General features: G+C 47.0%; 1 protein-coding gene and 1 long non-coding RNA gene across 2 annotated transcripts in view; one reads left to right on the top strand and one right to left on the bottom strand.

Annotated features, from left to right (window-relative positions):
* NRXN3 (neurexin 3) overlaps positions 1-27,897 on the bottom strand; it is a 1,799,700-nt gene that overhangs the window by 1,705,219 nt on the left and 66,584 nt on the right. Inside the window, exon 2 of the mRNA XM_081510568.1 lies at positions 18,782-20,224. Within this exon, the coding sequence (XP_081366694.1) occupies positions 18,782-19,490 (709 nt within the window). The 5' untranslated portion in view covers positions 19,491-20,224. The remainder of the gene's footprint in view (positions 1-18,781; positions 20,225-27,897) is intronic.
* LOC145513648 (uncharacterized) overlaps positions 19,382-27,897 on the top strand; it is a 27,511-nt gene continuing 18,995 nt past the window's right edge. The window contains exons 1-2 of the long non-coding RNA XR_014059617.1: positions 19,382-20,539; positions 20,641-20,749. This is a non-coding gene — a long non-coding RNA (uncharacterized LOC145513648). The remainder of the gene's footprint in view (positions 20,540-20,640; positions 20,750-27,897) is intronic.

Raw genomic sequence — 27,897 nt, 5'->3', positions numbered from 1 at the left:
CAGAGATGAGAAACCACAGTGAATTAATTGCCAGCACTTCCATCACTGGCTGGTGAGCTGGGGGCTTCTAGCATCTCCAGTTTGGAGGATCTTTGTCTTTTAGCTCACAAGACCCAGAACGAGAGAAATATCTTCCCCAAGCCCAGGAGAAGGTCAATGGTTTTGAGCTGAGTGTGACTGCTAGTACCCTGAGAGCTCAATGCCCAACTCCAAGGAAAAAAAAAGGCCAAGTGAACAGTATGAAAAGGCAAAAAGATATGACACGGAAAGATGAACAACCCAGGTTGGAAGGTGACCAATATATTACTAGAGAAGAGTGGAGAAATAACTCCAGAAAGAATGAAGAGATGGAGCCAAAGCAAAGACAACGCTCAGTTGTGGATGTGACCGGTGATGGAAATAAAGTCCAATGCTGTAAAGAACAATATTGCATAGGAACCTGGAATGTTACATCCATGAATCAAGGCAAATTGGAAGTGATCAAACAGGAGATGGCAAGAGTGAACATCAATAATTTAGGAATCAGTGAACTAAAATGGACTGGAATGGGCGAATTTAATTCCGATGACCATTATATCTACTACTGTGGGCAAGAATCCCTTAGAAGAAATGGAGTAGCCCTCATAGTCAACAAAAGAGTCCGAAAAGCAGTACTTGGGTGCAATCTCAAAAATGACAGAATGATCTCTGTTCGTTTCTAAGGCAAGCCATTGAATATCACAGTAATCTAAGTCTATGCCCCGACCAGTAATGCTGAAGAAGCTGAAGTTGCATGCTTCAAGACCTACAAGACCTTCCAGAACTAACACTCAAAAAAGATGTCCTTTTCATCATAGGAGACTGGAATGCAAAAGTAGGATGTCAAGAGATACCTGGAGTAATAGGCAAATTTGGCCTTGGAGTACAGAATGAAGCAGGGCAAAGGCTTACAGTTTTGCCAAGAGAACACAATGGTCATAGTAAACACCCTCTTCCAACAACACAAGAGAAGACTCTACACATGGACATCACCAGATGGTCAACACCAAAATCAGACTGATCATATTCTTTGCAGCCAAAGATGGAGAAGCTCTATACAGTCAGCAAAAACAAGACTGGGAGCTGACTGTGGCTCAGATCATGAACTCCTTATTGCCAAATTCAGACTTAAATTAAAGAAAGTAGAGAAAACCACTAGAACATTCAGGTATGACATAAATTTCTTATGATGATACAGTGGAAGTAACAAATAGATTCAAAGGATTATATCTGATAGACAGAGTGCTTAAGAAACATAGACGGAGGTTCATGACATTGTACAAGAGGCAGTGATGAAGACCATACCTAAGAAAAAGAAACGTAAAAAGGCAAAATGGTTGTCTGATGAGGCCTTACAAATAGGTGAGAAAATAAGAAAAGCAAAAGGCAAAGGAAGAAAGGAAAGGTGCATTCATTTGAATGCAGAGTTTCAAAGAATAGCAAGGAGAGATAAGAAAGCCTTCCTCAGAGATCAATACAAAGAAAAACAGGAAGACAATAGAATGGTAAAGACTAGAGATCTCTTCAAGAAAATTAGAGATATCAAGGGAACATTTCATGTGAAAATGGGCACAATAAAGGACAGACATGATGTGGACCTAACAGAAGCAGAAAATATTAAGAAGACGTGGCAAGAATACACAGAAGAACTGTACAAAAAAGATCTTAATGACCCAGATAACCACAACAGTGTGATCACTCACCCAGAGCCAGACATCCTGGAATGCAAAGTCAAGTGGGTCTTAGGAAGCATTACTACCAACAAAGCTGGTGGAGGTGATGGAATGAATTCCAGTTGAGCTATTTCAAATCCTAAAAGATGATGCTGTGAAAGTGCTGCACTCAATATGCCAGCAAATTTGCCAGAACACTCAGCAGTGGTCGCAGGACTGGAAAACTTCAGTTTTTATTCCAATCCCAAAGAAAGACAATGCCAAAGAATGTTCAAACTACCGCACAATTGCACTGATCTCACGTGCTAGCAAAGTAATGCTTAAAATTCTCCAAGCCAGGCTTCAACAGTATGTGAACCAAGAACTTCCAGATGTCCAAGCTGGATTTAGAAAAGGCAGAGGAACCAAATATCAAATTGCCAACATCCACTGGATCATAGAAAAAGCAAGAGAATACCAGAAAAACATCTATTTCTACTTTACTGACTATGCCAAAGTCTTTGACTGTGTAGATCACAACAAACTGCAGAAAATTCTGAAAGACATGGGAATACCAGACCACCTGACCTGCCTCCTGAGAAATCTATCTGCAGGTCAGGAAGCAACAGTTTGAACCAGACATGGAACAACAGACTGGTTCCAAATCAGTGAAGGAGTACGTCAAGGCTATATATTGTCACCCTGATTATTTAACTTATATGCAGAGTACATCATGAGAAATGCTGGGCTGGATGAAGCACAAGCTGGAATCAAGATTCACGGGAGAAATATCAATAACCTCAGATACACAGATGACACCACCCTTATGGGAGAAAAACGAAGAAGAACTAAAGAGCCTCTTGATGAAAGTGAAAGACGAGAGTGAAAATGTTGGCTTAAAACTCAACATTCAAAAAACTAAGATCATGGCATCCAGTCACATCAGTTCAGTTCAGTTCAGTTCAGTTCAGTCGCTCAGTCGTGTCCGACTCTTTGCGACCCCATGAATTGCAGCACGCCAGGTCTCTCTGTCCATCACCAACTCCCAGAGTCTACCCAAACCCATGTCCATCAAGTCGGTGATGCCATCCAACCATCTCATCCTCTGTCGTCCCCTTCTCCTCCCACCCCCAATCCTACCCAGCATTAGGGTCTTTTCCAATGAGTCAACCCTTCGCATGAGGTGCCCAAAGTATTGGAGTTTCAGCTTCAACATCAGTCCTTCCAATGAACACCCAGGATTGATCTCTTTTAGGGTAGATTGATTGGATCTCCTTGCAGTCCAAGGGACTCTCAAGAGTCTTCTCCAACACCACAGTTCAAAAGCATCAATTCTTCAGTGCTCAGCTTTCTTCACCGTCCAACTCTCACATCCATACATGACCACTGGAAAAACCATAGCCTTGACTAGACGGACTTTCGTTGGCAAAGTAATGTCTCTGCTTTTAAATATGCTATCTAGGTTGGCCATAACCTTCCTTCCAAGGAGTAAGCATCTTTTAATTTCATGGCTGCAGTCACCATCAGCAGTGATTCTGGAGCCCAAAAAAATAAAGTCTGACACTGTTTCCACTGTTTCCCCATCTATTTCCCATGAAGTGATGGGACCGGATGCCATGATCTTAGTTTTCTGAACATTGAGCTTTAAGCCAACTTTTTCACTCTCCTCTTTCACCTTCATCAAGAGGCTCTTTAGTTCTTCTTCACTTTCTGCCATAAGGGTGGTGTCATCCGCATATCTGAGGTTATTGATATTTCTCCTGGCAGTCGCATCACTTCATGACAAACAGATGGGGAAACAATGACAGACTTATTTTTGAGGGCTCCAAAATCACTGCAGGTGGTGAATGCAGCCATCAAATTAAAAGACGCTTGCTCCTTGGAAGAAAAGCTATGACCAACCTAGACAGCATATTAAAAAGCAGAGACATTACTTTGCCAACAAAGGTTCATCTGGTCAAAGCTATGGTTTTTCCAGTAGTCATGTATGGATGTGAGTATTGGACTATAAAGAAAGCTGAGCGCCAAAGAATTGATGCTTTTGAACTGTGGTGTTGGAGAAGACTCTTGAGAGTCCCTTGGACTGCAAGGAGATCCAACTAGTCCATCCTAAAGGAAATCAGTCCGTCCTGAATATTCATTGGAAGGACTGATGCTGAAGCTGAAACTCCAATACTTTGGCCACTTGATGTGAAGAACTGACTCCTTCGAAAAGACCCTGATCCTGGGAAAGACTGAAGGCAGGAGGAAAAGGGGATGACAGAGGATGAGATGGTGGGATGGCATCACTGATGCGATGCACATGAGTTTGAGTAAACTCCAAGAGTTGGTGATGGACAGGGAAGCCTGGAGTGCTGCAGTCCCTGTGGTCATACAGAGTTGAACACAACTGAGCGAATGAACTGAACTGAAAGCATTTTATGTTTAGCTCACAAGTTCTCAAAGAAACACAAAGTACAAATCAGAATGCCAACTCACTGATTTTGGGCAAGTCACTTCACTCCTCTGGGTTTGTTTCTTTTGAATCATTGGGCCCTTGGTTCCCATGAGATTCTAATGTTCTAGGAGCCAGAAACTGTATTATGTTTATGAGCAGAACATCCAAAACCCTCAGGATCATCATCTCTAAATGAAGCTTAAGTTTCTGCATGTAGACATTTTCTCAAATGGACAGACCTCTTCAAAGACAGATGAAGAGTCAATGTGAATGGTTTTTTGAAACTAAATTACATAACCTTTCGATGCTGTTTTATTATATTCAAATGCATGCCCCAATTTCAACCAGACTGAGAAGGCATACTCTTTCATTGAGTGCCCAGTGAAAAATTTTAATGAACTTTCCTTTGTTCCTAGTTTCCTTCTACATGTCCAGTCATTTGCTTTACTCTATCTCATGGATTGCTTTTCTTCTACTACCCTATATATTAAGGTTCTGAAAGTTCTGAGTTTGTCCTCCTTTACCTCTCAATTAGGCTCCTTGCCTGGACAACCTCATTCCTGCACCTTACCCCTACAACAATGACAACCACCCTGACCTTTGCCCAGCCCTATCCTCCTCCCTAGCATGACCCTTGCCCCCACCTGCCTCTGCACATCTCCCTGCAAGTGTCCTATAGGTTCTGAAGGGAAAGTGGGTGAGATACGGACAAATCATTTATCATCACCCTTCTCTCACCTTTACCCCAAATCTGCTCCTCCCACTGACTTTCCTAGTTACACCTACAACCAAAAGAACATGTGATCAAAGCTCTTCTTTCCCCCTTTGCAATTATCATCATCAATAATAATTAGTAATAATGGCTAACATTCACTGAATGCTGACTGCATGCCAAGCGTTATTCTAAGTATTCTATGTGTGAGACCTCAAACTTCAAAACAATCTGAAATGGTGGGCACTATCATTACACCATTTTCACAAATAGTGGAATTGCAACACAGAAAAGTTAAGTCTTTTGCCCAAGTTTACACAACTAGTATGTGTCAGAGTTAGGGACTGAGTCCAAACTCGCTAAAGGTCATTGCCTTTCCGAGTATTAAGTGCCTCTTTTTAACATCTCTGCAGTTGGCCGTGCTTCCATCACTACCCTCCCAGGAGTGACTCTTCTCTCACCAAAGTAACACAATAGTCTCTATCTGGACCTCCAGCTTTCCCCCTCCCAATCACCAACCATTCCATCATGCAAACTGCCCCTAGAGCCATCTTTCTTTTTAAAAAATTTTTTCATTGGAATATAGTTGATTTACAATGCTGTGTCTTTCTAAAATTCACATCTGATGGTCACTGCTCAGTTGAAAAGCTTCCAGTGGCTCCCAGGTGCAGGAAAATATAGTGTCCCAAATACTGCAAACATTTAAGACCCACACTACCTAAGCCCTCCCCATATTCCTCCTCCATGGTCCTCAACCCTTTAATTCAGCCACATTAACAACTGCAAACTCCTGGCAAGAGCATCTTGCTGTTTCATAGGGTCCCCTGAATGTCTTTTTTCCCCAGTCTACTAATTAAAGCTTTCAAGTCCAACCTGAGGGTTTCTACTGTGAAACGCCCTTCAGCTCCTGACTCCCACCATGAGCACACACATCACAAGCAGGTGGAACGCTGCCTTTTGAGCTACTCCACAAACATTCCATGTGGAATTTTAGCAGCTCTAATTTACAAAACACCTCTTTGCCTGACAGGCTTTCCAACTGGACCATGAGCTCCTCAAGGGCAGGGCCCAAGCTGGTACACAATAGGCAGTGTGAATTCGCTCAGTGAATGTCACAAAATGAACTTATTCCAGTAAAGAGATGGTCTGTTTCAACAAATAGATGATTATGCATCAAGGACTGCTTTGTAATTGTTTGAACGTACTTCAAAGACTCTGTTCTCTTACACAATTTAAAGTTGCCCCAGCAAACACTACAATATTTTATGCAAAAAAAAAAAAGCTCTGCAATAGTAGATAATATTAGTCATTCTAAACACTGGGGCCTCTGAAAGTGGAAGATGTGACTGGAGTAACTTCCAATGGACCCTCCAAAGACATCTGGCCAGGTCAAACAAGATCACCACACACAGAGCTGAAGACAGAGTTGAGGAGCCCAACATACATCCCAGTGGCATCAGGGACACATTGGGTATCAGTCTCCACCTGAAATCTGCAAGCTGGGCAGGGGTTGGGGAGTGAATAACTACAGCCAACTAGAGATAAATGTAGATCTGAGTGTTGACCAGTGACCTCCAAAGCTTTCTGGACCAACTCCCCACTAGGAAAAGTCATTTTACTGTGTTCTCCTGAGAAATGTATATTACGTGTGTGTGCATGTGCCAGGTCGCTTCAGTTGTGTCCGACTCTTTGTGACCCCATGGACTGTAGCCTGCCAGGCTCCTCTGTCCATGGGATTCTCCAGGCAAGAACACTGGAGTGGGTTGCCATTACTTATAAATAATTTGTATACAAGTTAACTATACTCTTTCACTATTTCCTTCCTGCATCCCCTTAAATGGTCTTTGCACTTACCCCCGCTTTTTTGGCCATGTCACACAGCTAGTGGGATTTTAGTTCTCCCACCAGGGATTGGACTCGCCCTGGACAGTGAGAGCTCGGAGTCCTAACCACTGGACGACCAGGGAATTCCCAATGTGTCCCTTTCTGAAGCCCACCGACCTAAGGAATATCTTCCCATCTCCCTGAACTGCAGAGGATGTACGTGATGAAACCCCAGGACCGTGGAGTCCTTGGTTCGCAGGCACGTGCACACCAGCACAGGTGTCACTCCAGCACCTCCGCACCCCTCCCGGCAAGAAGATAAAGCCACGCTGTGCCTTCCACGTTTCCGCAGCTCCAAGCATCAGAATTCCTCCTCTGTAGCTCTGATCGTTTCAACCCTCCAGCCCGATACCCTCCCCCTCCTCCATCCACGTGGCAGCTCTTCCCATATCCAAGGACACTTATCTAGTCCCCAGGGAGCCTCCCCTTCTCCAGGGAATCCACACAAGCAAATGGGGCCCCTCCATCTCCAGTGACAACACCGCGCCTGCCTCCAAAGCCATTCCACACGCATTTACATGGTCCCAGGCTGGCTGCTGTCTATAATTGTTACAGGAAACCATTGGTTCGTAAACAAACAAACAGTCTTTCTAGTTCATCCTCAGCTAGATCAAGCCAAGTGGAATGTACGTGTGTGTGACTCAGATTCTACGAAAACCACCCCACAGCAACCATACCAGTTTCCTTATTAAAAGGAGGTATTTCTAAAGGTGGCCCACGCTATGGTGGTCCAACCCATAGCTGTAATCAATGTATCAAACAGACATTAAGCTCACATTCTTGGGAACCTGCATCCATCCATCACATGTTAGTGAGCACATGCATAGGTATGCATGCAAAACATGAATGCAGGCACACAGAGTATGCTTTATTAAGGCCACAGACATTTGTTGAGCACCTGCTTTTTGTCAGATACCAGAGACATGCCATTTAGTCTTCAAGCCTGTTGCATTAATTCACAAAAGGAAACAGAGTCTTCCCTTGGCTTCATGTCTTAGAGTTCTCAACGAGAGTTCCTTACAGTATACTCCTGTAACAGGAATCAGGAAACCCAATGGAGCTATTGCAACTTGCATTAAGGATGTGAAAACCAAAGGGAGCTGAGAGACACATTAAAACATAGCCGGTGGTTATATATTCTACACAGCAAACAGAAAAAAAAAAAAAGCCCCAATCTGCATTAACACAAGGCTGAAAACTCAGTATCAGGATGGTGGTGGTTTAGTTGCTCAGTCGTGTCCGACTCTTTGCGACCCCACGGACTGTAGCCCACCAGGCTCCTCTGTCCAAGGGATTTTCCAGGCAAGAACACTGGAGTGGGTTGCCATTTCCTTCTCCAGGGCACTATCAGGAGGAGCAAACAACCAAGTTCCCACAGCAGCTGAAACCCAATCATCTTCTTCCCACATGGCAATTACCACTTGACTATGTGAGATGGTCATGCCCATTTCCTTCCCTGGGTGTGTGGTCGGTGGAACCGGGCTGGACAGTGGGGACTGCACAGTAGAAGTCGGTGACTCTGAGTACATTTTCATGCTCTGAGTCAAAAGGATGTCTGTGGGCTTTGCTCTTAAAAGCAAACTATTTTAAACCATGAATTATGAGACAAATTCTCCTTTCTTTGCTGCAGTGTCAGTAAAGTGACTGTCAATGGGGAGGTGGCTGAGAGCCAAGACTAGCCTCATCCCCTTTAGGGTGCAGGAGGGGATTTGCTTGGCAGGTTTTCAGTCCGTGCCAATGTGGGAGCAACATCTTCTAGCCCTGCCTAATCCTCTCCCTGGGAGACTTCTTCCCAACAGTGCCAAAAACATGGGATACCCAAGGCAACCTGGCAGAGTAAGAAGCATTTTTGAATAGGGCATATGCTTCCAAGGCCAGTTTCCAGGAATAGCTACTCAGTGCTACATCGTCTCATACCCTTGTCTTTTTTTTTTTAAGCATCCTACTAGACTTTTAAGCAAAATCTTAATATCTGTTGGGGCGTCTGATCCTGGCTGCCACAATAGACTTGTCAAGCAAGTCCAATCCAATTCCATTTTCCTCTATTCCATAGCATTCTGGAACTTCTCATCTTATTGCTGAGCCATTAGGTATTTCCAGGGGGCTCCTTGGAAATTCAGAGATGCTGAAAAGCTGGCTGAATATGGAGGAAGATGGGACATCTTAGGGGGGATGAAATGAGGCACAGATAATACAGCCAGAGATGGGGCTAAGCATGAATCCTTCAGAGTGCAAGCTCCCCAGGAACGAAATGACTGGAGCATGAATCACCTGCTTACATCAAATCTCTTCCCATGTCAATCCCTCCCATGTTGTTTAAGATAAATCACAAGCAGTTAATTCTAAATAACTCAGTGGTGTGTATACTGTTAGTTCTATATTAGAGAATCCCGTATGAATTCTACTTTGTGCAAGGGTTAATTCCTCCAAAGCATCATCCAGGAACGCCATGACCTACCCATCCCCCTCACCCACATGGCCCATCACAAAGGTCAGATTGCTTTAATTAAAATGAGGACCGGTAAGGACGTGTCTGTGAAGCAGACTTTGGCCTGATGACAAAAGAGCTCCACGATACTCTGTAATCAAAGATACATCAGGATGCCTTGGAAAGTACCATGCCCCTGCCGTTGCCGTTGCCTGGGGGTTTTTGGTCAGGGAGAGATGTCTTACACAGTGGAGAAGAGGATGTGAAAAGAATAATTAGACCCAATGACCTTTATAGTCCCCTCCAGTAACGGACAGCCCATGGTAACTATACTATTAATAATACAGTATTGCATGTTTAAAAGTTGTTAAGAGAGCTGATCTCAAAAGTTCTCATAATAAGAAAAAGCATGTTGTAACTATGTAGCATATTAAAAAGCAGAGACATTACTTTGCCAACAAAGGTCCATCTGGTCAAAGCTTGGTTTTTCCAGTAGTCAGGTATGGATGTGAGAGTTGGACTATAAAGAAAGCTGAGTACCAAAGAATTGACGCTTTTGAACTATGGTGTTGGAGAAGACTCTTCAGAGTCCCTTGGACTGCAAGGAAATCCAATCAGTCCATCCTAAAGGAAATCAGTCCTGAATATTCATTGGAAGGACTGATGCTGAAGCTGAAACTCCAATAGTTTGGCCACTTGATATGAAGAACTGACTCATCTGAAAAGACCCTGATGCTGGGAAAGATTGAGGGTGGGAGGAGAAGGGGATGACAGAGGATGAGATGGTTGGATGGCATCACTGATGCAATGGACATGAGTATGAGTAAACTCCAAGAGTTGGTGATGGACAGGGAAGCCTGGCGTGCTGCAGTCCATGGGGTCACAGAGAGTCAGACACGACTGAGCGATTGAACTGAACTATGTAGGGAGATGGATGTTAACTAGGCTTATTGTGGTGATCATTTTGCAATATAGACAAATATTGAATTTGAAATTATGTTACACACCTGAAACTAATTTAGTATGTCAATTATGCCTTAATTAAAAAAAAAAAGTTCCCTCCAAATATATCATCCCATGATTCTTAACAAGGGCATCTTGGTTTTTGGTTTTGGGGGAGGGGTGGATTTTTGTGTTTGTTTTTGAACACCTTGGTTTTCAGTGCCTCACACAGGCAGAGCCATGACTAGAAGGCGGTATAAATGTCTTCCTGACCTCTACACGGGCCACAGGACCTGCGGGGCATCCCTTACAGACGATTCCTCCCACGGCACCAGAGCACCCCCTCGATGTTTCAGTGTGACTCCTTATAAGAAGAGACACACAGCACACTGCCTCAGCCTGAGCTCCAGGCTTGCCTTTCCCGACCTAGATCAAGCAAATATGCTGTGGGACGATCATTAGTCTTTCAGAATCCCACGGGTGAGAGGCTTAACACCCTCCAGCCCACTCTTCCTCATTCCCTTAGCCATCCAAGGCTAACCATGCGAGAGACAGGACCCCTTATGGAGAAGCCTGAGAGAATGAGAAGGAAGGCGGAGACCGTGAGTGTTGGATGAGCCCTTTCCCACCATGTGGACCACAGAGAAGCAATGTCAACCTTGCTCATCCCTCCTGGCAATGGGTACTCCTTTTTATTTGAAAGCAGTCTATCGGGTAAACAAGCTGTACACTCTCTCACTGCACTTTTTCTATTCCAATCATGCCTGGAGGAGAGGTTATGGGGTTGCCTGGAATGCCCTGCCTGCCAGAGTGGAGACACTGACCCTAACATTGCCAACAACCATGAGATTATCAAGACACTGGCCTCTAAGGACTTTACATCAGCAAACAGGACCACTTCAGGAAAAGCAAATCCACAGCCAAGAGGCAAAAATGTCAGAAAAGGGTTGGGTGCATATAGTTCCCTGGAGAAACATAAAGGAAAATCTCCCCCGAGCCACCTTCTTAGCTGCAAAGATACTGTACTTAAACAAGAGCCTCGGTAAAACCAAAAGGATATAAATGCATTTCACAGCTTAAACCAAGAGCTTCCCATTGCCCACAGCCTGCATCCTTGCCTTTCTTTCATCCTCAGCCTCTTTAGGACCTTGCACAAACTTCCAGAAAACTGCACCCCTCCTACCCACCCACCCCCACCCACCCCCATCTCCCCCCCCCCACCAAAGAGCTGAGACCATTCATGGTTTTTAGGTCCACATGCCAAGTAAGTAGAGCTGGAGAGTTGGGCTGGATGACAATGAGATGAATTTGTTTTTAAAAGCTGCTGGTACCGGTTCCTGGATGTCAAAATAAAAAAATTTAGAAAATACATTATGTAGGAATATCGTGGCTAGCCATGGAGGTTTGAGCACAGATACAGATGACAACACATTTAAAGGGGCCCCATATTGCTTTTAAATAGGTCACCCAAAGACATCAATTTCTGGAGAACAACAGCAGTAATGACAACCCACTGGCACTGTCAGTTCCCAAATAGATCACAGAGGCAGGCCTGCCGAGCCACGCTTTGTCCCTCTCCTCTGTCAGCCGCAGCCTGTCACCTGTAACACGGCCCCGCGCTGAGCCACGCAAACCAAGCATCCCAACTTCAGCTGCGAAACCTCAGGAGGGCCCCGGATGCTTCCCCTGGTTAAACACCAGCTTGTTCCTCGAAATTTACAGCAAACATTTCTAAACACATTCTCATTATCCACTGCATGTCCTAGATGTCCCCTGCTCCCCACCACGCCTCCCCAAACTGTGTTCCTCTCTTCCTTCATCCTCCCGCGCTCCTGCCCTCTTGGTCATGAATTGAAAGGAAATGCATCTGTGATGAAGGGTCAGGGGTCACTGGGGAATCACTCATACACCCAGAGCAACATTGCTGTCGCTGGACAGCAACAAGTCTTCTTAACAGAGGCGGATCCACAGAGGGGGAACCAGAAGCTCGTGATGTCGGGAATGCCTTAAGAAAAAACACAAATCACAAATACAATAATACGCACGGGGCCTTGAAAAGGGACCATGCAAGTGAAGATAGGCGAAAGGTTTAGTTTTGTGGCAAATCCGCCTCTGTAATAATCTCCCCTCCCACACACACAAAGGAAAAGAGAGGAATAAACACAGAGGAGGGGAGTTTGGTTTTGTTATCTGGAAAGAGAGTCAGAGGACAGCAGGAAAGCAAGAAGTGCGAAGGATGAATCCTGGAGCTCCGTCTTGGACCGCCAGCCCTGGGTGGGCTGCCGGCCACTTCCTGGTACCTGGGAAATCAAAGGCAAGTCTGAAGAGGTCGCGCATGCGGTCCGTCCAGTGATGCTCCAGCGTGGGGAAGCTGTGCTCTAACTGCCTCGGGACCCATGGGTCCATTCCCAGGCACTTCATGTCAAACCAGGGTGGGAACTGAATATTCCAATTCATTCATTCTCTCTCATTCTCTCATAGCCTCTCTTTCTTTCTGACTGGGAGGAGCAGATCTCCTGGGACTGGCCAAGCTGATAACCTCCTGCACCAGGAGTTTGACATTTTGCTTACCATCAGCAACCAGGGAGGCAATGCTCCATTTCACCATGGAGACACAGGCCATTTGTGTTAATGAAGGCAGCCTAGGAGCAGATATAAAATGCTATGTTGTGGATCTGGGCTCTCAGGTCGCAGGGCCACCTGCCAAATAGGCAGCATCTAAGCTTGCCCTCACGCTGCCTACCTGCAAGATGAACGGCGCTTTGAGTCTGGATCTCCTCACCTATTGTGTGGGATGGTAAGGCCTGTGCTACCCACCTCGATGGGAAGCCTTGCGGACCAGAACACCGCATTTACGGGGCAAAGAGCTCTGAATCCAGTCCAGCAGGCACAACCACTGTCAGTGACCCCAAGCTCTTAGGCAGGGGTAAAATGGTAATGAAACTGGATTCCAGACGCTCCTGAAATTCCCCTCCTTGTCTCTCTGCTGCTTCTCTAACAAGGATGAAGGAAAATGACAGAGGTGGGGGTAGCTTAAAGGGAAGCTTCAAACCTTCTATGAAACCAAATTGACACAGAATTCATTCTTACACCCACCAGGCAGCCAACAGCCCAGAGTCAGGACTGATTCTTTCCCAGAGACTGTGCTGATAATTTTATATTTTTCGTCTCATTCTATGCTCTCAACTCCCTAACGTATGATTTCTTGTTATCCCTGCTTTGCTGCAAGGCAGGACAGTGGTTAAGAGCGTGGGCTCTGAAGCCAGTCTCTTTAGATATAAACTCCATTCCAGTCTCTCCTTGGGGGGAGTTACTTAGCCTTTGTCCCTCAACTTCCTTATCTACAAAACTAGAATAACAATAGTGTGTCAAGAGTGGTTCTGAGGGTCACAAGAGCTAACACAGAGCAGGCCTGGAGTGAGTGTCCTATGACTGTCAGGGACTCTTATTATTGTGGTTGTTATCACTGTTGAGGATGCTGAAGCTTCCAAAACCATCTCCAAAGACAGACCACGTGTAAGTGGACAAGCCTTGACCTAAGTCCAGGTCTCTTCCACATGGCGGCTCTTAACCACAGCACCAAACCTTGATCAAGTTTTTGATTTCTCTGTTCCTCAGTTTCCTCATCTGTGAAATGGGGCTAGTTAACGGTATCAACTGCATAGGAGTGTTGTGAGAATTAGATGAGACCTAGGAAGCACCTAGGATTCAGGCCAGGGCGGTGCTCAAAAACAGTAAATAGCATCACTATTACTTTTTCTAAGGAAGGCTGCCTGATCTCTGGAGCCTTGTCCCAAAGCCTCTCTCACACCATTTCCACCCATCCTACCCCACCCCGGGGGCCTCACTTCTCTAGACGCACAGCAGAGCCAGTGACTCCGGGGCAGTAGGAGGCATTGGGGGGGGCATGTTAGCTCCATTCACCCCACACACAGCCCACACTCCACCTCTTCTGTCCCGTGAATGAGGGGACTGAGCTGAGGGCAGCTGCTCCAGGAACTGAAAACCGCTCTGGGAAGGCCTGTGAAGGGAGATAGGGGACTTAAAGATAATTAAGATGATTAGCCCCCCAGCGCTGGGCCTGTGGTGTCTCATCACCAGATGCAAATGCAAGTTCAGGGCTCCTGGAAGGCTTCTGGCAGAATGCCCGCCGGCCCCTCAACCCTGCTGAACCTGAACCAAGCCTTACCCAAGGCCCACCCTCTCTGCAGCCTGCAGCTAGACTGCAGGCTGGGGTGGAAGGAGAAGGCTGCTCTCCCCCCCACAGAAAGGGGGACAAGGAAGAAGGGTCTTCTGTCTTTAAAGGAGGCAGAGATGCTATTGTGAGGAGGGGGGTGGGGGGAGCAGTTAAAAAAAAAAATTGCTCTTCCCTCGCAGTTAAAAGAGGGATAATTGGAGCAAGTGGCAGGCGGCAGCTCTGTCATTTAGCATACAGCATACCCAGGAAATCTCGCTGGGTAATCAGGAGGAGAGGACGCGAAGGAGCAATCAGACCCCTATTCAGGCTCGTTTAGTGACAGCCCCCGCTGGCTGGCTGGCTGGCTGGCTGGGCCGAGGGAGAGCGGGGCTGGTCCTAACGCCTGAATGTTGGGTGGGAAATGGAGTCCTCCCTGCTTCTGGGCTTGTCTCCACCCCAGGGAGAAGGATTCTGAAAAGGAGCTAGACTTTCCTCTTGATGACTCACCACTCCCCAACCCCACTCCTAGGCCACAGGGGTTGACTCAGATTAGGAACAAAGCCACGTTACTATTCAGGCAGGAGGGGCAAGGGCGAGGGGAAGAGGAGACGGTGGTATTTTTATACAAGTGCCCCAAATGGGAGGAGCCATGGCAATCACCGGGACCTTCGCTACAGCATCGGATGTCTTTGGCTCTTGGTAAAGCCTCGGGAGTAAGCACCTCCTCTTGGAATACCTTTCCATCTTAGTTCTGGCTTTGAGAAATGGGAGAAGAAATGGAAGGTTCTCCATAAAAACGAAAACTAATTGAAATTCACTTTCGGGAAGGCATACCAAGGCCACACAGTGGTACTGAGCCATCCATCAAACCAGCCTGAGTAGGATGTCAGCTTTGCAGGACGGGAGGGATGGGGGATGGATGAGGCTAGTGGAGCCCACACCACTGTGTGCTTGTACTAAGACTCTGGCCCCTGTTACCTGCCCCCACAGCTGTACCTCACTGGGGGATCCCCACCCCTGAAAACTTAACAGCTGAGACTCAAAACAAGCCACTTTTGGCCTGGACAGCTACCTAAGTTAGCAGGAAAAGATAGCAGACAATGAACCGATTTTTCTTTTTGCCGACTCAACAGGACCTCATGTCGCCTCACTGAAATCAACCTAAAAATATGGGCCCACAAATGATCTGTGACACAGGTAGACCCATGGATTAAGATCTGATCGTAGAGATCAACCTGTGGAAACTTCCCCACCCTTCCTTGGCCCCACCCCACCTGCAACAGGCTGATTTCAGGCTAAATGAACTCTTTAGGGAAACTGGTACTGAAATGGAGACACCTTGGCAGTGAACCAATTCGTCATGGCTATAAGATTGTTAAGAAATTCAATACCTGCACATTCACAACTGAGAAAGTTTTAAAAATAAACAACCAAACTTAAACTCATGTCAAGGTAATGACAAATCCCCAATAAACCATGAGAGGGCTGCTGTCTGGAGGCTGCTGGGGGCACCTCTTTACTGTCCAGTGAGCTTCAGAGATGCCCCAAAACAGGACAGACTGGGCTAAACAGAAAAAAGCCAGGTGAATATGTCCCACCGCAGCAGGATTATATTCCGAACCAGATATGCATAATTTTAAAGTCATTTTGGGGCAAGATTAAAAGTCATCTTGAACAAATCTGAAGTTGAAAACCCAAACATTTGATTTATAAACATAACAATCGAGAAGAAAAAAAAAAAAGTCCGGGACCACCCCCTCTCTCTCCATCATGTGCCAGAATGTTCAATGTGACCATTAGCTGGTTTGGGAGTCTTGGGATGGTTTCCCCAAGTAGGCTGTGTGGGGTTCAGTTTGCAGCCAAAGACTTTTGCCACAGGAAACAGAAGATAACTGTGTCCATAACTGGTCCCCCCCCAAACCCAACTAGCCCACAGCAACTATCTCCAGGGTCTTGTGGGTCTTACCTAGAAAAGATATCCAATGGGAGGTCAAAATCATCCAAAGCAAATAGAAGAGATGGGCCCAGCCGTGCGTTCTTCCTGGGGTGCAGTATGGAGACATTCCCGAGCCACTGAGGCATGGAAAGCCAAACAGGCCGAGCAAACTTCAATACTGCCAGCATGCTAGAAGCTAATGGACTGCAGGGAGCACCTCCAACAGGCCCCGACCGCATCCATCTGAAGCTGCAGGAGCCCTCCCAGCTCTTCCTGCCCTTGAACTGCTAAAGCATGAAGCCCTCACACAATCAAACAGCATGGCCCATCCTGCAAAGTGGGATGATCAGAGGCCTGGTACACAGGACCCACTGCTGGGACCAAGTCCCTAAAGGTTTCAGTTCTGTGATATTTGCAGTTTAAAGTGGGCGAGAGAGGAGGCAAGAGAGGCACCCTCACTGCCCGCTTTACACTGTCTTTAGGAAAATGGGCAGGTATTGGTTTAGGCTGTTTGTCTTGATTTATGCAGATTGGCTTGACACTCACCAGCAGCTGTGGGTGGTTTTTTTTTCCCCTTCATATTTTACAGGTGAGTTTTTCCCCTGCTTACTCTAAAAATTAACTGTGTGGAGAGAACGGATATTTTCTAAAAGCCTGAAATGCATCTTTGTGATTGATCAGACATAATGACAATTACCAGGAGCAACAGGCTTCAAGTCACCAACAGTAAATGCTGGTACCTCCCCCAACATCCACCCTTACTTCAGCCATTGCACTGCTCCAAACCAACCAAGTGTTAGTTGTTAGTGTAGTGTAGTTAATACTGTTTGTTTACTGTATTATGTACCATGAGAATAATGAAATATGCTGTGTTTGCCTTCTATAGATAGAGGCATCAGTCTATAGCCATGAGATGGCCTGAACCCTATAGAAAAAAAACATAATTAAAATATGTATATTGTATTTAGCTATTAAAAAATTGACTGCTTATCATCTACTCTGAAGAAATTCCTCTGGAGACCTCAAACAAACATATACACACACCCAAACCAAAAATAAATAAATAAGAGAGAGAAGAAATTGTATACATATACAGTATAGAGATTTCTTCCTGCAGAAAAGTGCTGATCCAAACCTGCCCAGAGGAAATGAGTTCCTTTTAAACACAAAAAATGCAATCAGGGATAATCAGCAAGTTAACAACACACTTGCAAACACTCTGGTCCCTAGAAAGGAAGAATGCCAACTTCCAATGCCAGTTCTGAGAACAGAACAGATCCTTTGGGCAAAGAAGAAAACAAGTGTTCGTGTCAGCCTTCAGGAAGAACTTTCTCCAAAGCTCAGAAGCTCTGGAACAGCAATCAGCTCCAGGGGGACCTGCTTGTGGTAAGTGCTTCAGTAACCGCTGTCTCCAGGTGACTCTGTGGGTTCGGGCTGCCTCTACCCCTCTGCCCCATCCCTCCTCCAGTGGGCTCAGTGAGGAACAACAGAAGCCAAAAAGGACTTCTCGCATGTCTTGCATCTCCTTCTCTGGCAGCCCACCCACAAGAAGGGAGGTGTGATGCCCGCCCCAGAACAGAAAAGAAGCACTCTTGCAAGAGCCCATACTTGACCTACAAGGAGGCTCCCAACAAGATCCCCAGAGTGTCCTGGTCTCCAGCATGTATCACCTGTGAAATAAACTTTGTTTTGATTTAAAGAAATGTTTTAATACCTGCTAGTAGATAAAGTTCATGTCAACCACAGCCTGCTTTAGGAGTTGGGTGGTTTCCGGGAAAGTGTAAGGAACACCTGCAGACACTATATTTAATTACAAATCCCAAGGCAGTGGGACATCACCTGAATGAAAAGATTGTGGGAGTCTGCGCTAAGACACTCACCTGGCCCCACCTACCTGACCTCCCTTGACCTGTTGGGTCCCAACTTTAGCTGCAAAATGGAATCAGCTGGGGGTGTTAGTACAAGGAGGTGAGAAGTCCCATCCCCCCAAAAATGCCGTGTCTACCCATCAGACACCTTCCAGAAGACTGTGGGGGAAGGGGCATAGCTGAAGGGCTGGGTTTAGAGCAGGGCCAGGTGTGGACCTGCAGTCTATCGACCCTCATTCTTCTTTGCACAGGCATTCCTTATGTTAGGGATGATAAGGAGAAAGTGATGCGGAGTGTCCCGTCTATTCCCAAGGGCCCGATTCTCAAGGGAGCAGGAGGGCCATAGACAGCCACTTTGCCCCTTCCTATCTGTCCTCTCGCCTTGTACTGATCCTTGGAAGCTTCACTGCGGTGGAAAGAGCTGAGCTGGGGCTCAGATCCTGTACTCGACTCTATCCAGCTTTTTGAGTGGAGCCAAACATTTGTGTAAGGAAGGAGCCCAAGGTGGAGTAGTAAGGATTCTCTCCTGCTGAGATCTGATGGATTTTTCCATTGAGAGAAAGCCAAGGATTTCTACCACACTCTCAGGGAAAGAGACCCAATTATCTGACAGGCAGCTAAAGAGGCTGGTCAATGATAGACCTCATTTCCCTCCAGGGGGTCTTGATCCTTACCCAACCCGGTGGGGGTAGGCTCGAGCCAGAGGGGTAGGGAAGAGGGCCCTTACCTTCCGAGCACAGCTTGCCGCCGTAGCCGGTGGTAGAACAGTCACAGGTGGGGTGTCCATCCAGGAGAAAGCAGATGCCGCCATTTTCACAGGGACGCTCACCGCAGGGCCCCTCGGCATCCAACTGGACACCCTGGCTCCCCAGAAGCCGGGGCTCTGAGTTGCCGTACTTGAGATCCGAGATTAATCCCTTGAAGCCGGGCACGGCCTGCACTCCATCAAGGGTCAGGGCAGACGGCCGGATGTCGGCGGGGACGCCACCCAGGAACAGGTCACTGACCACGTCCATGTAGGGCCGCTGGGGCTGCAGCTCCGCGGACCGGCCCTCCCCGTCGAGCACCAGCACGGTGCGCAGGCGGTCGCGGCTCACCATGACGAAGTGCCAGGAACTGTCGTTCACCCGCTTGCCGGACAGCACGGCCGTCTCCGCACAGTCCATGCTGATGCGCAGCTGAACGCGGCCGTCCACCAGGGAGAGGCAGAGGAAGTCGCAGACGCCGCCGTCGTCCAGGTAGAGGAGCAGCCCTGCAGAGACGTTGGTCTTGAACTGGAAGCTGAGGTCGCTGCGCGTGCTGGCATCCCAGCGGAGGTAGCGCGCCCACTGGTTGGGGAGGCCCATGAACTCCAGGCCCAGGCAGAGCCCCAGCAGGGACCCCAGCAGGAGGCTCACCTTCAGGGTGAAGAACACCGAGTGCATGGTGAAGCTCATTGTGGCCAAGCCCGAGGGGCCCGGAGGCGGGGAACGGCCCTCGGGGGACAATCGCCCCCGCCCCACCTCCTTTGAAGTGGAAGGCAGAGAGAAAAAGGAGAGGGCTGGGGGACAGAGAACACACGAGAGGGAGGAGGCGCGCACACACAGAGCGAGGGTGAGCAGGGAGGAAAGGGAACCAGAGAGCCCCTGGTGGGCACCCACCCCGAGCAAGAAATTCAGTAACGAGACAGAGCGGGGGAAGGACAGGGCAGCGGTAGAGGAGGTCAATCAGGCGGGCGGGGGGAAAGTGAGGGTGCAGAGTGGGGGGCAGAGTCTTTCTCCAAGAAAAGATCTCAGCTATCCAATGTGGATCTGGAGGCCTGGATTGGGGCAGGAGAAAAGTACACGGCGGGCCGGCGGGCGGGTGGAAGCCTTCAGCAATGTCCTCCTCCCGGCAGCAGACCCCCAAACGGCCCAGCCAGGGAGGCCGGGGAGAGGGCTGGAGTCAGGGGGGCCGTGATGGAGGAGGAGCGAGCAGTCAGGTGAGCCAGGTGCAAGGTAGAAACAGGCCAAGGACCAGCCCTGAAGGTCGACCTCCTAGCAGCAGAGGGCCGCGGGGAGGGGAGTAGCCGGAAGTTGAGACCTCAGGCAGAGCAGGGCCCGGGGCCGAACGGAAGTGGACTCAGGCGTCATGGTGCGGGCGAGAGGCGGTCTGGCCCGTAACCTGCCTCCCAGGACTCCAGAGAAAAGACCTGCAGGAAGGAGGGCGGGAGAAGGAAAAGAAGATTAGGGCCCCACGTCAGGAAAATACTGCATCCTATTTCACAAATATTGATGGAGTGCTGACTGCGAGCCCGGCTACTCTAGTGAGTCCCAGAGCGCTTGGTGCTTTAAGCAGGATGGAGGGCCCCGGGTCTTTCAGAGCCATGTCAGGACCCTGAGCTCAGCTCCTAACGATGCACTCAGTTTTTCCGTGCGCAAAAAGAGTATCAAACCCGCCAAGCCGTATCAGCACATTTTTATAATATTGATATCACAGGGTCACGAGGCCAAAATTTATTTTTCAGGTACGTGCTAACATTTTAGATACTCAAAGACACACATGCAGTTTTAACTTGTTTACCTATTAAAAGACATGACCATGACAGTGATGTTTTGTTTGTTTTAGATTTTCTTTTTCACTTTGCCAACCCAATGTTTGGTGTAGGCAGTTGAAGACAGATCCTTTACATTTTTGAGGGAATTACTTATAGGAGTCAGTGAGAATAAACTAGAAGGTAAGTAATGAGCAAAAAACATTCATCTCTTAACTAAATGTTGGAGAAAAGGTATTGTGGGGGGAATGTGCTTTGAGCCTTTAAAAAAAAGGCTGAATGTATCCTAGTGCTTGTATATGGAACTTTGAGAAAATTTCTTAACTTATTTGAGCTTCTAGTTTCTCACTCACAGAGAAAATAATAGCCTTTTTCCAAAGTTGGAGACAGGATTCAATGCTATCATGTATTAGAAGATTCTAGAAGATTCTAGCATGAGGCTCAGAGAAGGCAATGGCACCCCACTCCAGTACTCTTGCCTGGAAAATCCCATGAATGGAGGAGCCTTGTAGGCTGCAGTCCATGGGGTCGCTAAGAGTTGGACACGACTGAGCAACTTCACTTTCACTTTTCACTTTCACGCATTGGAGAAGGAAATGGCAACCCACTCCAGTGTTCTTGCCTGGAGAATCCCAGGGATGGCAGAGCCTGCTGGGCTGCCGTCTATGGGGTCGCACAGAGTCGGACACGACTGAGGTGACTTAGCAGCAGCAGCATGAAGCTATATCCACAGTAGGTGAACAATGAACACTGCCTCTTTCCTTCCTTATTTCTAGATAGGAAGGATGAGAAGTGGGGATCGCTGGTGTATGTCTGTATGTGTGAGTGTGTATATGTCTGGGAAGTGGGGACAGTATATTAAAACATATATTTTTGAATTAAAAAAAAAAAACCCTACAGAATGGACAACAAATCAATAGTTAAGGAATGTCACAGACCTAGAGCATATCATGCATGTTTTATACTGCTTGTAAATGCATCAGCACCCAGTTAAGGGGTGGCAGACTGAACTAGACTCTGGTCACAGAGCTGAGAGAAGACTTCTCTGTTCACATGAGAGCAATGAGTATAATTTTCAAGAGTTATGCAAGTTGCTGCTCATTAATTGGCATGCTTGATAATTCACCATGGTCACTGTCAGACCACTGTCTACTATTTTTATGATGGCTGCATTAGCAAAACTGGTTATTACTCATGCTTTGAAGAGGAAAACGCTGTTCCTTAAGCAGGAACAAACACCTATTTCCAGTGAACACACAGCCCACCCAAAAAGAGGCTGATTAAATCCATTATAAGGAAAGCCTCTGTGGTATAAAACGTCCTGTACACACAGTGTTTCCCAAAGTGTGGCATGGGCACTTCCAGGGATGTGAGGAATTCTTAACTGGAACATGAGCATAACATGTGCCAACTCATGCAGGCTTCGCACAAGCACAAGCCAAACCAACTTTTAAAATACCAGCAATTTTTGGACCTCCCTCGGATATCCCTGGTGACTCAACAGGTAAAAGAATCCACCTGCAATGCAAGTGCTACAGGAGACATGAGTTCAATCCCTGGGTTGGAAAGATCCCCTGGAGGAGGCCATGACAACCCACTCCAGTATTCTTGCCTGGAAAATCTCATGGACAGAGAAGCCTGGCAGGCTACAGTCCAGAGGGTCGCAAAGAGGTGTCCATGACTGTAAGGGACTTAGCACACATGCACGGTGGTACAGTGGATAAGAATCTGCATGTGGATACAGGGGAGGCAGGTTGGATCCCTGGTCTGGAAAGATTCCACAAGCCCCGGGCAACTAAAGCCCGTATGCCGCAAATACTGAGCCCACACTCTGGAGATTGTGAGCTGCAACTACTGAGTCTGCACGCCCTAGAGCCCACGCACACAAAAAAAAAATCAGCAATTTTTGAGCTGGTTGATGACATTTTGGTAGCATGAAATCAACTATGCTAGAATATTTACACCACAGAAATAGGCAAACATCATGAATCAGAATCTGAGAATATGAGATTTAAGGAAATCCTTGAGGGAGGATGAGAGAACTAGCTACGTAAATCCAGAAGGAATAGTGCAAAAGGCCTTGAGGCTGGAGCAGGTGGGTATGTTTGAAGAACAGCAAGGAGGCTGGTGCTGTTGGAGTGGAGTGGAAGACATGAAGCCAGAGGTGGGCGTCACGTGGATAGGAGATGAGAGATGACCCAGTCTCTTGGAAGGTGATTGCTATATGAGGTGAATTATGCCAAGCAAGGCGAGAGGCAATATCCCAGGGGAGAAGGGAGACCCTTGTGCCCAAAGAGAGCTTCTTCTGGTCCTAATATCTGCCATGTATACATAATTTTTTAATCACATTTTTTAAAATTTATTTTAATTGGAGGCTAATTATTTTACAATATTGTGGTGGTTTTTGCATATATTGACATGAATCAGTCATGGGTGCACATGTGTTCCCCATGCTGAATTCTTCAATCAAATTTTTGTAAAGGACCACTTTTAGGGAATGTGCTCAGAGGACAGCTGCTCTCCCATCAGCCTCTCCATCATGCATCTGATCTAGAAGAGTGGGGAGCAAGGCAGACATGACAAGCACAAAGCACGGGTCTCTCCAACGAAGTATCCCACGAAGTATCCCACGAAGTATCCCACGAAGTATCCCACGCCAGGAACTATCAGCGAGCCGAGAACGTAAAGATCACGTGGCACGGATGGAGCCCACGGTGTCTGAGTTCCAGAGGCTTGGGAAAGTTTTTGCTCAGTGACACTGCCCCTGGCTGCCGCACCTCCTTCTCTACTTCCCCTCCTGCCAGTTTAGACCTAGGAGTCTAGCTCAGGCAAGGCCCAGGCTCAGGTGGCTTCAGCCAGTGGGACCCCCTTGGTGGAAGGCAAGGACATGGAGACAGAGGGCCCGGTGACATGGATGAGCAGGCACATGGGAGCCCCTCTAAATGGATGGCCCCGGAAGCTTTCAGATTGATCTAGATGTCAACCCTCTGGGCCTCAGAAAGTCACATGTGTGTCTGCAGAAATTAAATGACTTGCTTAGCTCAATCTAACTACTTATTGAGCTCCGATTCATCGAGTCGCTCCTGGATCTAAGCAGAAGATGACATGGTTCTTGCCTTTGGGGCGTCACAAAGTAGTGGGCAAAGTGTACTTTAGAGACGAAAGCGGAACAAGAAAAGAGTCCACACTATGAAATCTCACTGGGGGCACAGACTGCTTCACCCTGGTACTGCCGCAGGACCTTGGCTCCCATGGTGTGGGAGCTCGAGACATGTGTGTAGAAAGAATGAACAGTAAAAGAAGCTGAAGAGCATCCTTGAGGATCATTTGTGTTTCATGAGGTGGCCTCCACACCTCTCCGTTTCATGCAATGACAGCAATCCTGCACCTCCACACTTCCCTGAATGCCAGGCTCAGATGACCCCTCAGGACAAAGCCACACATGCCAAGTGATCTGGGGTAACACATGAGTTAGGAAGTAGGCTGCCCAGAACCACTCCCTGTGCGGAGAATCATGGGAATTTACCCCGTCTGCTTTGAGATGGTCACTTAACGCTACCTGCTGAGCCTCATCCATCAGATTGGCCATCCTCCCCTCCTGCCCAGACCAGCACTGGAGATGCCGACAGTCCCCTGCCTGCATCGTGGGGAATCAAAAAGGCTAACAAGAAAACCAAGCTTTCTTTCCCCTCCACAGGCACTGGGCAAAATCTGATTTCAGGATTGGTAGCATCAGAATCAGGATAACCTAGACTCGATGCCCTATGGACCACCAAAATTCTCTCCTAAGGCTCTTGCATTGCTTTCTTGGACCGTGGACATTCCTGTGACCTCTGGGAAATTGCTGCGGTGGCCCAGGCTAGAAATGACCTTCCATTTAATATCACAGGCCTCAGGCCAGCTGCCCCAAGCATTCACCCTTAAGCCTTCTTTAACCCTCTGCCGGGGCTGTGCTAGGCTCGAGAAATGGAGAAATGGGAGTCAGGGAGCCCCCTCCACTGGTCAGCCAACTGCTCCCCTCTCTTGAGCCACAGGAGGGCCCAGACAGCCACAGGGGCAGGTAATTTGCTCCAATGCCTATGTGGAACGGCCAGGCTAGTACAGAAGCTCAAAATGTTTGTCTGCTGTCTGAGAACCGAGCAGGAGAGGGAAAGTGAGTGACATTATCTAATTGCCAGCTAATCTACATAATTATCAAACGGCATACTTCTTACGTGGGGTTAACATCTTTGCAAATGTCTCACGATCCGGCTGCTTGGGAGACAGAAGGGCCCCCACACGACTCCGACACATGGGCTATTTACCACTGGCACAACTCGAAAGATCCAGCTGCCATGTGCCCTTCCACTCCTTCCCTGTAGTTCTTCTGCTTCCTTGAGGCAGATTCAGAGGAAAGTGGGGCCTGTGTTGAGAACCACGAACGGTGGGAAGGCATGATGAAGACTGTCCTCAAAGCCTCAGACTGGGCTCGTCAGTTCCTCCTCTGGAACCTCCCATCAGCATCCCTCTAATGTCCCTCATCAGGACTAGAAAGTCCTTATGATGGCTCTCTGTTGGTTCTCCTTGCCTCCCTTTCACCATACCCTTTGACCCACTTTGAAGGTAAAATGATTTTCACCGCCAATCTCTGTCCACGTCATTTAGGTGGGGTTCATCCCAACCCCAGATCTTGAGACCCAGTTTAGCCAATTAGGACATTGCAATCTCCTGCCATGGGCGATTAGTTTAGGGATGGGTTTGTCACCCAAACTGAGTCAAATTAGAGTTTACACTGGAACTTTTACTGGAATATTGGGAGAAGGACCTTCTTTTTTTTTTTTTTTAACCTCATTGTCAAACGATTAGAGTGACATCCTGAATTGATGAGAGATAGCACTGTTACTATTCAAGATAATCTTGTCTAAAAATGAAGACAACAAAGAAGGAGAGTCAAGAGATGGATAGAGATGGGTTTCCAGTGACGTTTCAGCACCTAGATGTAGCCAGACCTGAAGCCCAATGGATCCTTGTTTCATTGCATAAACCAAACCTTTCTTTTTTCTTTTTGCTTAAGCAAGTTTGGGTCGGATTATGACCGAGAGTTCTGAATAACACACTCCTAGTGTGCTAGACCTTTTCATACTGCAAGGAGATCCAACCAGTCCATCCTACAGGAGATCAGTCCTGCGTGTTCATTGGAAGGACTGATGTTGAAGCTGAAACTCCAATACTTTGGCCACCTGATGTGAAGAGCTGACTCATTTGAAAAGACCCTGATGCTGGGAAAGATTGAGGGCAGGAGTAGAAGGGGACAACAGAGGATGAGATGGTTGGATGGCATCACCAATTCAATGGACATGATTTTGGGTAAACTCCGGGAGTTGGTGATGGGCAGGGAGGCCAGGCCTGCTGCGATTCATGGGGTCGCAAAGAGTTGGACACGGCTGAGCGACTGAACTGAACTGAACTGAATGCTAGACCTTAAAAAAATCTGTCATGACATATCAAGAGAAGCTTCCATTTCACATGGCCACCCATGCCTGTGAGGACTCCCTGTAACTTGGGAGACGTGGCAGATTTCTCACCCCGACCACCAATGTTCTACACGCATCCTGCCCATGTCCTTGGCAAAAGCGGAGGATGTGGGCATGCTCTATCCCCAGGTGCTTTGAAGGGGGTTGCAGGCTCATTTTTGCACAATGCCATCAGAGATTCACTGTCCCTCTTGACACTACACCACTAGGCCAGCCCCTCACACTTGTACTCTCTATCTTAATTTTACAGCACAGGCTCTACTTCAGGAAGTGGGGGAAGTGAAGGCATGAATTCTCTCCAAGACATGAAAGTAATTCAGGATAGTGATGAAGAACATGGACTTTGGCAGCAGACAGAGTTGTATTTAAACTCAGACTGTCATTACCATAGCTATTTAGCCTTGGGCAACTCTTTGAGTCTTTGTTTATTCATCAGAGAGAGAGAGAGAGAGAAGGAGGGAGAATGATAATACCTATCTCATAGGGTAGTTTTGGACTTGATTAAACTTTAAAATGTATAGCAGTATAACTACTTTCTGAAAATTGCATGGAAGTAGCTACCAAAGCTAAATATTTTTGTCCCATGACTCCACAATTCCCCTCCTGGGACTTCACAATTCCAATACCAACAGAAATGCTTATGTATGTCCAACCCAAGTCATACACAAAAATCTTCGTAACAACACTAGTCATAATAGCTGAAACCTATAAAATAACCCCATGTTTATCTGCAGTAGAATGGATTAGTAAATTGTCATCTATTCATGCAAAATGCCATTCAGCCCTGAGAATGACTGGTCTTATGTCCAGATAGTCACATGGATGCATCTCACAGAAGAGCATATATCCTACGTGTTCCATTTATTCAAGGAACAAATTGAGGCAAAGAAATCATCCTCTACTGATACATGTCAGAATAGTGGTTACTCTCAGGGAATTAATGAGTGGAAGAGGGCAAAGCGGATGAAGTAATTCTGTTTCTGGATAGGAGTGACGTTGCCCACGGTGCTTAGTTTGGGAAAAGGCATCAACAGGGCTGCACATTTATGACTTGAGCTCTCATCTCTGTCTATGTTATGCTTTACTGAAAACAATACACTTCCTGGTACGTAGCATGTGCTCATCTATTTTTTTATTTGTCATCTGAAGGAGAGTTTTAAAAGAAACATATTACTGGTTTCCATCTGGAAGCTGCAACTCCCTCCTTACAAATCCCTAAGTTAACACCAATCTCTTCTCTAGGAAAATACAGGCAGACAGGGAGAGCACCATCCTTCTCTCTCCCCAGGCCACTTCATACCCCAGTTCTCCCTTTCACGATTGTTCACATCTAAGAGTCTCATCCTCCTCACGTCTTCTCCTTTCCTGTGACATCTGCTGAGCTACTTTGGTCTCAAGGTGCCTCCAGGATAGGTGCCAAACTCACCCTATCCTGGTTTGCTGTCCCTGCCCTTCAGGAAAAGGTCTGAAGACCTCAATTCCAGTCCATCAAGGGCATCATCAAAGTTTATGTTGTGCTGAAAAGGGAACAGCAATGGAAAAGAAGAGACTTTTTTTTAAAAAGTCTTCAACAATAGCACTTCTTGAGATACTAAGTTTTCTGTAAGAACTAAGACGTAGTCACATCAGACCAAAATAAATTCCTTTTCTGGGAATACTCATCGATGATAGAAGAGACACACAGGAGCTGTATGTGGACTTCTGCCGATCTTCTGGAAAAGTTTCTCATGTTATGAGGAATGTAAGGTGGACAGAACCACAAAGACTTGTCACTGGCTAAACAGCAGCATTCAAAGAAGGTGTGGTGGTTAAAGGCTT

This window comes from Giraffa tippelskirchi, chromosome 7 (assembly GCF_054371585.1).
Source record: "Giraffa tippelskirchi isolate mGirTip1 chromosome 7, T2T-mGirTip1v1.2.pri, whole genome shotgun sequence".
NCBI lineage: Eukaryota > Metazoa > Chordata > Mammalia > Artiodactyla > Giraffidae > Giraffa > Giraffa tippelskirchi.
Note: the sequence above shows the minus strand (reverse complement) of the source record. Positions and strands in the feature narration are given on the sequence as shown.